Here is a 12681-nt window from a genome sequence, read left to right on the forward strand (position 1 = left end):
ATTGTTTATAATGACTTTTGCTAAAATTTCAAAATCAAAAGTTATCAAAACAAATTCTATGGGACTGAGAAGTATTATTTTCTACTTTTTAGTCCATTTATAAAAGCGTTGTATATTAAAAAGTTTTTTTTATATTATTTATTTTTGTTTGTTTAGTGTCTACTATTTTTTTATAAAAGTTGTACAAAACATAAAAAAATACAAAATAATTAAAAATTCAAGCTTTTTAATTTGAATTTCTATACAAATTTTGTGTAAGCAAATTTATAGCTTATTAAATTTTACTATAACTCAGTGTAAGCTTATAGTTGCTAAAAATCCCAATGACTTAAATATATTTTTGCCGACTGTGTTGTGAATTTTCTTGCATAAAGAAAAATTGTGTAATGTGTAGAGATATAAAGAAGAGACATTGTGAAGTCGTGCTTAAACTATCGATACTATCGACAGTATCCCAGCTCTAATGCGCTGGGCTTACTTGGATCAAAATGCACTAGAAACTTTTCGGAAGTTAAGTGAGTCTTAATTTCGGCCAATGCATTATCACATTCTGTGGTCCACTGAAAACCACGCTTTTTCTCTAAACATTGGTATAAAGGTCTACATTTTGTTGCCATATTTGGTATAAACCTTGCGTAATAATTTACAGAACCTAACATACTGCGTAATTCAGATACATTCGCAGGCGGAAGAACTTTTTGTACCGCTTCAACTTTGTATTTTATCGGATGAATACCATTTTTATTAATGCGATAGCCTAAATATACAACTTCATCCTGTAAAAATTTACACTTTGTAAAATTTAGTTTTAAACCTGCATCATCTAATCTACGTAATACTTCTCGTAAACGTCTTACATGCTCTTCTTTATTAGCCGCGGTAATAATAATATCATCAATATAAACTACTGCGCCCGGAATTCCCATCAATAAAGCTGTTATTTTTCGTTGAAATGAAGCTGGCCCCGTGGACACGCCATACGGCAACCGTGTGTATTTAAACAAACCTAAATGTGTACTAATAACGACGTATTTTTGTGATTTTTCATCTATTGGCAATTGTTGATACGCTTCCGCTAAATCCAGTTTTGTGAACTGTTCGCCACCACGTAATTCGTAAAATACCGATTCGGGTCACGGAGATGGAAAATGATCTATTTCCAAAAATGGATTCAACGTGATTTTAAAATCACCACATACTCGAACTTGACCGCTTTCTTTTATTATAAATAAATAAATTATGGGGACTATTGGAGTTCCCCACTCACTATATTCAATTGGTACTAAAACTTTATTTTCAATTAAACGATCAATTTCTGCTTCCACTTTATTCCGCAAAGCAAAGGGAAGTTTACGTGGCAGTAGAAATTTTGGCTGTGTATTTGGCTTTACTTTTAATGACAACGTTCCGCGATTAAATAAACCGAAACCGTTTTTAAAAACTTCGTTCGCAAAGATTCAATGTGGGATTCATTAACCTTATTAATACATTTAATACTTTTATTTGAAACTTCTTCTGAAAATTTTAGTGGCCACATTTGTAAACCATACATCCACTCTCTACCTAAAATCGGATAACCACCTTTATTAATTACATACAGTTTTTGCTTTATATTTTGACGTTCAATATGAACAATAATTTTACCCTCCGCAGGTATTTGTTGATTGTTGTACGCACGTAAGGTGGCATCAACAGCTTGTAATGGAATGTGAAAAATTTTTTTTATAACATTATAATGAAATAACCTGAATCAGTTTCCATATTGATTGGTACATTATTTATACTAATAGTTTCAACCTGAGGTTCAATTATTGTATGCTTAATTTTGATTGGTTCAGCCATTTCACTATTTATTTGGGTTTCGTTAATTGCATGATGATAATCATAATGTAACGCACTGCTATTTGCTAATTATCACTTACATGTTCATCGTTTTTATTACTATTATTATTACTAGCTAAACCATCTAAATTTTCACGTTCCTCAGGCTCTAGTGGACTTTGAACATTATTTATTCTTTGATCTGATTGGGAACACTTTTTGTTAGAACACATTTTGAAAATGTGACCTTTTTCACCATACTCGCTACAAAATTTGAACCTGAGAGAGCATTGGAAATTTTGATGGTTGTTTTTACCGCAACAAGTACACGTAACTCTCTCGCTCGCCTGTGTGTAACTTAACTGTCTGTAGTTATTGTTGTTATTATTTCGATTTGACCGCTGCTGCCGTTGAAGGTTATTCGTTCTCTTCGCTTGGCCCCTGTAGTGCTGCGACTTCCCGCGCTGGCCGTCATATAATGTTCTCACGTTATGTATACCTGCTACCTTCTGCTCCGACTTCGACCGTTTTTGCCAATTCCGTTAATTCTTTCAACGATTTGCTAGACTCCATCAGCTCATACTTCATTAGCTTTCTGGAAACGCCCGAAATGAATTGATCTTTCAGCTGGGTATTTAGTTCGGATGATGAGAATTTACACGGTGTCGATAACGCTTTTAGAGCCATTAAATAATCTTGAACACTTTCATTTGTCTTTTGCTTCCGTTCGCGGAAAACAAAACGTGCTGCATATTCACCTTTATCAGGGTCATACAATTACATTAATTTTTTTTTCCAAATCCTCATTGATTAACTCAGTGTGAGGGCAGGACTAGGATGAATGTATTTGCATAAAAAAGCAAAAGTGTTTTGGGTAGGCGTCGGTGCCAATGATAACCATCAGTTACCACCTCTGCATGGTTGTAAGTCATGCAGAGTCCCTACGGCTTGTAGCGCTGTGGCTTTGCCGCTTAAACTCTGTAAGAGTTTTTGGGGGTGTGCGTCAAGCGGAGTGTTGAGCACCGGTTATTTATTTAACTTCAAAAATTGGGTAGGCGCTGCGGCCAATGGTAGCTCTTGTACCACCTCTGTATGCCGAAGGGAATACAGAGCCCCGTGAGACAACTCCGGGAGCGTTGTGATGCATCAAGCAAGTTTGTTGAGCATGATTTGGGGTGCCAGCAATTAACTACTTTAGTAGGTTTTGTTCTGCGGCAGTTGAGAAGTGCATAAAAAAATGCATACCCAGTGAAGAACGAGCGATTTATTTATAAACACAAGTGCGTGTGTTTATTCGCTGCACTTGGGTTTGGGCGGGAGTGCAATACAAGTACATGTGTGTGTTCGCTGTTCTTTGTTTATGCGGGAAATGCATAAGTCGCTTAAACACTCATACTTCATATCATTTAAAGCTTGTGGCTCGCATTCAGCTTTCAACTCTTTGTACACTTCTGGCGATAAAAGCGTTAATAATAATGTAGGCTTCTTGGCATCCGCGATGTCGTTTAGCATAACGTACGCGGAGAGTTGTTCTAAAAATTACCTTAACTCGCCTTTCTTTTTAAAAGGTTCAACATGTCCTAACAGCGACATTTTTTTATGCGTGCGTTTTGTGTCTTTAACAACTTCACTTTTCGAGTTTTCTAGATTGCCTTTTGTGTCACTCAAAGCATTTGCGTCGCTATTCTCGATACTTTTATCAGACGAATTATTTAACTGTTCTATATATTGTTTTCCGCGATAATTTTTTTAATACACTTTAATAATGATTTTCGTAAATGTTCAACTGCGAAACTTTCGTCAGCGAGAATGTGAAAATATGCACAGACTTGCACCAGGTTAGCTTTACTCAAAGTATTTATCCACGAGGTGTGTTTCAACGAAATTTCGTTATGTATGAAATCCCAGTTCCCACCAGTCATTTAAACTTCACTATTCGATTTTTATCAATTTATTTCCGCTTTTAACCCTCGTCGCCATTTGCTATATTTTCATCAAGTCAAATAATCAAATCCCGTCTGAGTTTAGTAAGCACACGTTTATTTAGATTAAAGCTGCCGAGGTTAATTAGCCGGCATGTAGGTTAGACTCCATCAGAGAGACTGATAATATATTACAAGCGAGGGCAGCAGTGCTGCCTAATTTGTTATCGGAAGGTGCGTTCGCGTACCGTACGAGCCGGCATTACAAGTTATCGCAACTTCGTGGACCCCTATTTACAACTCATGGACCCCCATATTTTTTCACATCACCGTGGCCCCCGTCGAGTCTTCCGTGGACCCTGGGGGTCCACCTGGACCACTTTGGGAATCACTGCCATATACGGTGTGATAGCAAACCGTTTCGCTCGGCCGCTACGCAAGTGATATATGTCACCGAAGTGCCGCTGTCGTGAAAGAGTGCACAGTTTTCATCGCTTCCTACCAATTCCCACGTAATCAGCATGTCGGTGTCGCTTTCATATCGTATCGCTTATCGCGTCGCCTATCGTATCGCGTATCGTATCGGTCTAATGTGCACCATGCCTTACTGTCAAAACTGTAAATATAGCAACACTGCCTGTATATGTAGTATCATACATGTATTTAAAGATCTCATAAGTTTGATTTTTCCTTTCAAATTTAATAAAACAATGATGTCTCCAAATACCATAATTCGCATATTTTTCAGATGAAATTGCCAGTCATATTAGAAAATGTTGCATAAGCGGTATTCAGTACGCTAGTAAGCAATATAACTGTGAGAAATACGATTACGAAGTGGCCACAATACCGCCATTGTGGCGTGGTCTCTGCCATTCGACTTATGGCGTCTGCTGCTCCCGCAAGCTGGAAGAGCAATATTGCGTAGCCGGCCGCCTTGCTGCTTTGAAGGGCTCACGCTGCGATGAGCAATACAATACCACCGCCTTTCCTGAATGCTGTCGCGCCTGCCAGGTGGGACTGGCCGTCAAGGCCAGTAATAATGATTGTGACAACGCACTCTTCTCATATTTCCATAAAATGGAAACATATAACATTTGCTGCGACGGAAAAACAAGAAACAAATATTCCGGCGCCATTATAATTGATGACAATGTCGCCGGGCGTTCATTCAAAGAAAAAACAAACCAGCTGAAAAGCGAAGCCAGCAATTACTTAAATGGCTCAGAGGAAGAAGCACAGACGAATATAGGCGACGAATTGATTGCCAATGGCAGTGATGGAACAATCGTACTGCCAGGAGATGATGGTAAGTAAAGCAAATAAGTATGTATGTGAATCTCATAACACCTTGCGAGGTTCCATTTGCATGTCTGTTCAGATGACATATGCGGCAAAGTGCCGAATCTGTGTGCCCAAATTTGTGAGAATACTAAGGAGGCGTATCGCTGCAAATGCAACCCTGGTTATAAGTTGGATGAGAATAATGTCACTTGTTCCCGTATCAACAACGGTAATAACATTTTAGTAAATTGCTAATATAATCAAACGATTCTGATATAATCTAATATAACCTGTCCTTATTTAATCGAATCTAATATAATCAAATATATTTACATACATAATCAAAATTTAATAGACCCCGATGTAGAAATCAACGCTGACAACGAACTAGTTGACGAGGAGGAGGAAGTGATTGATGACGATGGCGACGGGGATAGTATTGCCGTCTTGGAATCGGAATTAAAAGGCGATGAACACAAGCAAATTTCGAAAGCGGGCTCTGCTAACAAGGATGACTCGATGAAGTGCAGCAGTGGCTATGAATTCGACTACACCAAAGGAAAATGCACTGATATTAATGAGTGCGCCAATAAGTTGGACGACTGCAAAAGTAGTCAATATTGTCATAATACAGTCGGTGGCTATCACTGTTTGAGTGTGAATTCGAAGAAGTGCGACCCGGACAAGGAGAAATGTGAAAACGAATGCAACGCCGGTTACCACTATAAAGATGAAGACTGTGTTGATATCGACGAGTGTGCAGTGGATGTGTTTGCGTGTGACAGCAGTCAGGTGTGTAGCAATGACAACGGCGGATATCGCTGTGATTGCAAATTAGGGTTTAATTTGGATACTACCACAAACGCTTGCATTGGTGAGTGCAAACACAAATTTTTTAAACCAAAAACTTGTCATAAATATTTCGGATGAATTGAAAACTATGCGCAATTTTATGTTAATGCATGTCCCATTTTGAGTGTTTTAAAACTGTACTTAAGTTTGTGACATTTCAATACAATATATGCATAGTAATTTAAGAACTGGAAAAGAATTTATAAAATTTTAAACTGGTCACAAATTTACGGTAATTAAAAATATCGACACATTTTTCTCTAAATACAGTTTTGAAAATTAAAAACTGGTATTAACCTTTTTTTTATTTTAAAACGGATCATTGAAAATGTGGACATAAATATTTGGTGATTTATGTAAACTTTTAGCTTTTAAACTCTGAGTTAAGGAATGTTTCATCCATCTACATTTCTCAGATATAAATGAGTGCTCGATTAACAACCATAATTGCCTTCCGACGCAACGTTGCGATAACACATACGGGTCGTATGTCTGCGTGCGACTTCAAAGCTGCGGTACTGGCTACACTCTAAACGCCGGAACAGGGAATTGCGACGGTGAGGAAATCTGCTTTTACTAAGCTGTCTGATTATATGTTAACCTAACCGGGCCTATTTTTGTAAGTTTGGTCATTTACGCCTACTTTTTCTTGTTTTTTTTTAGATGATGATGAGTGCGCCTTAGGTACCCACAACTGTCCAGCGGATTACGAGTGTCATAACACGAAAGGTTCATTCCGCTGTTACCGCCATATGCCGTCGACCGTACGAGCCACAACAACAATAAGGACGACTACAACAACATCTACTCCGACGACACCCGTCAGTGGCTTATCTCCCTATAACTATCGAAACCGAACGGCTTACAGTTATCCGAACAATTACGCTTCGCATCTGACACACAGCCAAACTTATTTGCGTGAGAATTCACCGCGCTATATCGGGATTACAGAAGCTGTTAATAAACCTTCACCGCCTCCATGCGGCATAGGCTTCCATCGCAACCATTTGGGCGCTTGCGTAGGTAAGTACATCTGTACTTAAAGCACATACTCGTAATGCGGAACTGCAGAACTTAGGCCGCTGAGCAATAGGAAATTCACATAGTGACACCAACCTGTTCTAGGCAATACCAGAATTTCGTAATGCACTTTCCAGTCCATTACTGTAATATTCTCGGCTTCCTGTAACTAACCGTTGGCCTCTTGGGTACCCGAAGGCTACAAACAGATTCCACTATTTGTGAGAACAGAACCAGGGACCGAACGTAACATTTATTCATGAAAACTGTCATTGAAAAATTCACTATGAAGGAAATGTTCTACAACTAAGTAAGTGATACATACCAATCGATTTATTTTTTTGCCGAGAATCAAATTTTAAAATACATTTTTATTTGTAATTTTTATGCAAAATTAAAAAAATAACAATTATTTTTGATATATCTTTTATAAATCCAAAATAACAATTATTTTTGATTATTATATAAATAACACAGTTCGACAAATTTCGGCCTTCTTTACCACCTGAGTAAAACACGTCGTTTGTTTGTTTGTTTATTTGGAAACTTCATCCTAGCACAACAACTGTAAATTATAAAATTAAAAATATTTAGTTAAGAAACATAAAAAACATTAATAACTATTAAAAATATATAGAAATCGAATCTTTTAAGCCTTCACAATTTTGGATAGAATTGACAGAGCCACACGATTACGCATTTTCACAAAATCGTGTCAAACTTAGGTTTCGATCGATCCTAGTTTTATTTGTGCCAAAAAGGTAGCAACAAGAACCATATAAATCTGTACAAATGTACCCCTCGTGTGAAGCGGCCTCGACAGTATAGTATAGTATGGTATAACGAACGTACAAGAGGAACATACATACAATTTATACATACATATTTAGAATTAACTATAGTAGAAACTGGTTAACTTATTTTTGAAACGCAGTGCATTGTTGATTGACCTTATTCTAATAGGTAGTGAGTTCCAAAGACGGATAGAGTTAATGAAAAATTGACGTTCCGATATTTGAATTCGATGTTTAGGAAGGACTAGCAGCACTGACCTCGTAGACTGAAAGAATTGGAGTCTTCGATATAAATATTCCAGTTCCTCTGTCTTACTTTTAGCAAATTTACAAAGGGATGTTGAGCAACCTCTCAGCATGATCAGACACGCGGTCAAGTCTACTTAGCCCAAACACATATCTAGCAATGTTGTTGTAAGCAATATTTAGTTTTCTTTTACAGGCACAGGCACAATTAGCATAAATCCCACAACCGTACAGGAGCGTAGGTATTAAGTATGCTTCAGCCAAAAGTAGTCGAATGTTTAAAGGTGTGAGGTACTGTGTTAACCAGAGTGTACGGAGCATACCATACTATTTTCCTGCTGCGCTAAAAATTTATTTTTTTTCATGTCAATGTTTTGTTAAAGACTACTCCAAGATTCTTGACCGTGTCGACGTATTCAATTACTTAATTGTCCAAAGTGATCTTATCTAGGCCATCAGAGGCAATAGATTTTCTATGAATGATGATACATTTCGATTTGACAGGGTTAACACATAAGCCGTTCATAGAAGCCCATTACCCTATTTGGGTTAAGTCATAGTTCAAATCTTTGATACACATACTAATACGATCAGGGGGACAGCAAACATATAATTGGACGTCATCAGCATAATATGTGGGCATTACAATATTTAAGGACGTTAGGCAAATCATTGACGTACAAAACTAATAACAAAGGTCTCAGGATTGAACCCTGGACCCCACTAGCTACGGCTAGGAAATCAGAATACTTGCTACCAATACTCAATGCCTGAGTTCTGCCGCTGAGATAAGATCTGATCAGTGTGCATGCTGGACCAGAGAAGTTAAATAAGTTATCCACCTTTTTACATAATATCATGAGGTCCACTGAGTCAAAGCCCTTTGAATTATCATCAATTTGCGATCGAATACTTTCGATTACGTGCAAGAGTGCTGTTGTATAGCTCCTTTTAGATCTAAAGCCCGATTGGTGGTCTGTGTGAAGTCTGTTGTGTTGCACATAATAAATAATTTGTTCATGTAAAATGCGCTCTACCACTTTTGATAGAAAGGGAAGAATAGCTATTGGTCGATAATCGTTAACGTCGACACTGGTGGTCAAAATTGAGTTGACGAAGTAAGTCACGTGCGGTAGAATTTTATGTAGTACTAACAGACCCTGCGAACTTCGTCCCGCCCAAAATTATTTTTTTTATTGAAACGTTTGGATAAACGTTTTCGCTAGCAATTCACGTTCACGTTTGGTTTTGTGGTCGACAGAAGGCATATCCTCCATTGCCGTCTAAAATACCTGACGAAGGCGTTATACCAGGAAGAAGTCCTTGCGGCTCGATGGTGAACCGTCCTTGAATCTGTATAGTATATTTGGTAGCAATTTCCAAACTGGTGAGTATCTTTGGTCCACATTCTGTTTGGTCACCATAAAGCAAGGACCGTAATGGTTCTGATGGTTGATTTAACGGGGGTATTTTGACTTTTGAATAACTCGGCTCCAACGCCACCTTGCACATCTTTTTTTGCAATAGTATTGCCCCTATCGTTACCAATATATATATATATATCTCGAATATGAGTCAAATCGGATCACAAATACGATTTTGAGTAATAACTCGACTTCAGCGCCACCAGGCGGTTTAAGTTGAAACTTAAACTATACAGGGACCTACCCAAACGCATAAAAAAATGTCGCTAAACCCGTTTCGGTCGTTTAGGAGGAGTTCACCCACCAGAATAAGTCTTTTACGTACCGACACTCTTCAGAATTTTTTCCCATACAAAAAAAAACTGTCACGCATTCGTTATACGGAAAAAATTCGCAACATCATCAGCGAAAAAGTTCGGTAACTTATAGCCATTTAAAACTTGCAATTTATGATACTGAAATTGAGTGAACTACAAAACTGCATACTCAAAATTTGGTGCCAATTGATGCAAAATGAACTATATTTCTATAAAAAATAAACAAAAAAATTTATCTTTTCCAGTAGCACGAAATCTCTATACCGATCTGCAGGACACTACCCCAAATACTTCCAGAGATATACGGTATGAAAAATTCGATATGCATTGGTGATGCCACGCTCCCTTAATATATCGAAAGTCTGCACTAGGTGACCAAAAATTCAAAAAAATCGGTACAGCCGTTCGCGAGATCACCTCTTATAAAAAGGAGGAGCTTCTCTTTATATAATTAGTGTAGGTAATACAGGGCAACGCCGATTTTGATGCGGCAAATGTTAAAGCTGTTTTCGATAGACTTTTTTGTGCTGATTACGAATCCGCAAGTATAAAGTTTCCATTATCTCTAGGTTTTGAAAAAAACGTGATGAAAGTGTCAAAAATTTCCTCTTTTTTGCAATATTTGAGAAGATCTAGCAAGGAAACGAAAGGTGATAGAACCTTTCTTCTTCTTCTTATTCTTAATTGGCACTGTAACTGCCTAAGCGATTTTGGCCGAGTTCAACAAAGCACGCCAGTCGTTTCTCTTCTGTACCAACTGACGCCAATTGGAAATGCCAAGTGAAGCCAAGAACCTTCCACTTAGGCTTAAATTAAAGCTAGAACTACAGATTACTATCCCTGACAATACTATTCCTGCACCTTGCCCTGATGGTCACAATAATAAAAAAAATATTGAAAAATTATGCAATTGAAAAAAAATTGTGTCAAAATCAGGGTTAGCTGTTCAATAAATGACTATAGGTGACCTGAAGTCAGAAGTCCGAGCCTTTATTTAAGCCTAAGTGGAAGGTTCTATCACCTTTTCCTTAATTGCGGTAGGTACTCAAACTTCCCAAAATCAGTTTTTCAGGTTCATCAAATGACTATAAGTGACCATCAAGCAAAAGTGCAGGAATTTTCAGGGATGGTATTCGAGATTTTTAGCTTTAATCTAAGCCTAAGTGGAAGGTTCTACCACCCTTTTTTCTTTGCTAGAGCTTCTCAAATATTGCAAAAAACGCGATTTTTTGACACTTTGACCTCGTTTTTCTTAAAATCTGGAGCTGATGAAAATTCTATGCTAACGGATTCGTAATCAGCACAAAAAATCTGCCAAAAATAGAGTTAATATTTCCTGCATTATATTTTTCCATTTTAGTTGGCCTGTGTAATAAGCAGGGAACGGATTTTTAGGACCTAAAAACCTATAAAAAAGGCAAAATAAAGTAACGAAATAGGCTGGAAAAGGCAAAATAAAATAGCGAAAAAGGCACTAGGTATTGCAAAAAAGGCAAAAAAAGGCAAAACAAAATAGCGAAAAAGGCAGGAAAAGGCAAAAACAAAGGTATTGACAAAAAAGCAAAATAAGGCAATAAAAAAAAGACAGAAAATACGAAGAACAATCAAAAAATATATTTATTTTAGAAATTTTTATATTACAAGTAAAAAAAGAGAAACTATGAACTAGGTTCATTATATGAAAAATTTTTACTATTTTATCCTTTCGAGTTTCTAACTCATAAAACTTTAATCTGTATACTTGTAGTAACATTGAACCACAAGATGCATTTTGAAGTTTTCTGGCAGCATTTTCATTCGATGTTCGCGAAGAAAAGCCTTGAATGTACTAAATGTGCGCTCGACGTAAGTTGATACAAGTGGAGCCCAATTTAAATATGGAACGTTTGAAACGTTCATATTATCAGGAATAAGGGCGTTTTCCTCGCCCTTTACAATTTTATCCACACCCCTTATTGTCTCCAAGCCTAGGTTAGCTGAGAAAACGGCTTTGAATTTTTCCAACACCAATTTGGCAAGAGGTCCCTGCGCTTCTATAAGCCGCATGGGCATGTGTATATTTTTTATTCTTAAAAAAAAAATTGTAAATGCTATAATCACTTTTTTAAAGGTAGAAAAGGCAAAAAAGGCAAATATCTTAAAAAAGGCAAAAAAAAGGCAAATATCTTAAAAAAGGCAAAAAAGGCAACATCAAATGTGTATATATGGAATCAGGGAAAGCTAAATCGTGGACATTCTTAATCGAATATACTCTATCTCTTTAGCAGAAAAAAAGGCAATTTCCATAAAATCCGTTCCCTGGTAATAAGTATTGTTAAATAGCCAATACCCGCATGTTTGCGGCACCTTCAAATACCTTTCGAACTGTAAAACAATGACTCAATTCTATTCTACGCATATCTATAGTACAGGTATCGAACAAGATTTTTTGGAATAGATCGGTCCCAGGTCCACCTTTCAGAAAAGAGTATCCTATATGTTAATCCTGGCAATAAGCTACCTACGGGCCAAATTTCAAGCAAGTGGCACCATAAATAAGATTTTTTTGAATAGATCAATCCCTGGCCCACTTAACGGAAAAAATGTATCCTGTATGCTAATCTAAGCAAAAGGCTACCTACGTACTAAATACAGCTTTTTAGCGTAGCTCGACCCCTGCGCCACCTACGGAAAAAATTAAAAATTTGTGCACTCCTTCTAAACACCTTTCCAAAAACGCAGCAACCATTCGAATCGGTTATGAAACATAGGAGAAAATTGTTCCCAATTGATTCATGCTCACAATGAATTTCACAATTATCTGAAATTTTCGAAGCTTCACAACGAATTTTGCACCTTTACATCGTCCAAAATCATCAAATCATGCGATAAAATGCAAATTTCGTCGAAAAAATTCAAATTTTTCGCGTTCTTCGGGATTTTTCCGAGTTTTCCACTTATAATTTTCAATTTTTCCATTCGAAAGCCATTCCGAAGGAATTACTTACACACAAAATTCCAT

At 37.2% G+C, this 12681-nt stretch overlaps 1 protein-coding gene across 6 annotated transcripts in view; it reads left to right on the forward strand.

The window, feature by feature from the left end:
* Nucleotides 1–12681, forward strand: part of LOC108359840 (fibulin-2) — a 126755-nt gene that overhangs the window by 86368 nt on the left and 27706 nt on the right. For all 6 annotated transcript variants that reach the window (XM_017611906.1, XM_017611907.1, XM_017611911.1 and 3 more), the window contains 5 exons: nt 4492–5052; nt 5125–5256; nt 5383–5901; nt 6296–6436; nt 6543–6902. In XM_017611906.1, the coding sequence (XP_017467395.1) occupies nt 4492–5052; nt 5125–5256; nt 5383–5901; nt 6296–6436; nt 6543–6902 (1713 nt within the window). The remainder of the gene's footprint in view (nt 1–4491; nt 5053–5124; nt 5257–5382; nt 5902–6295; nt 6437–6542; nt 6903–12681) is intronic.

Source organism: Rhagoletis zephyria, unplaced genomic scaffold (assembly GCF_001687245.7).
Source record: "Rhagoletis zephyria isolate East Lansing unplaced genomic scaffold, Rhagoletis_zephyria_1.1 Rzeph_scaffold_00476, whole genome shotgun sequence".
In the NCBI taxonomy this organism is placed as follows: domain Eukaryota; kingdom Metazoa; phylum Arthropoda; class Insecta; order Diptera; family Tephritidae; genus Rhagoletis; species Rhagoletis zephyria.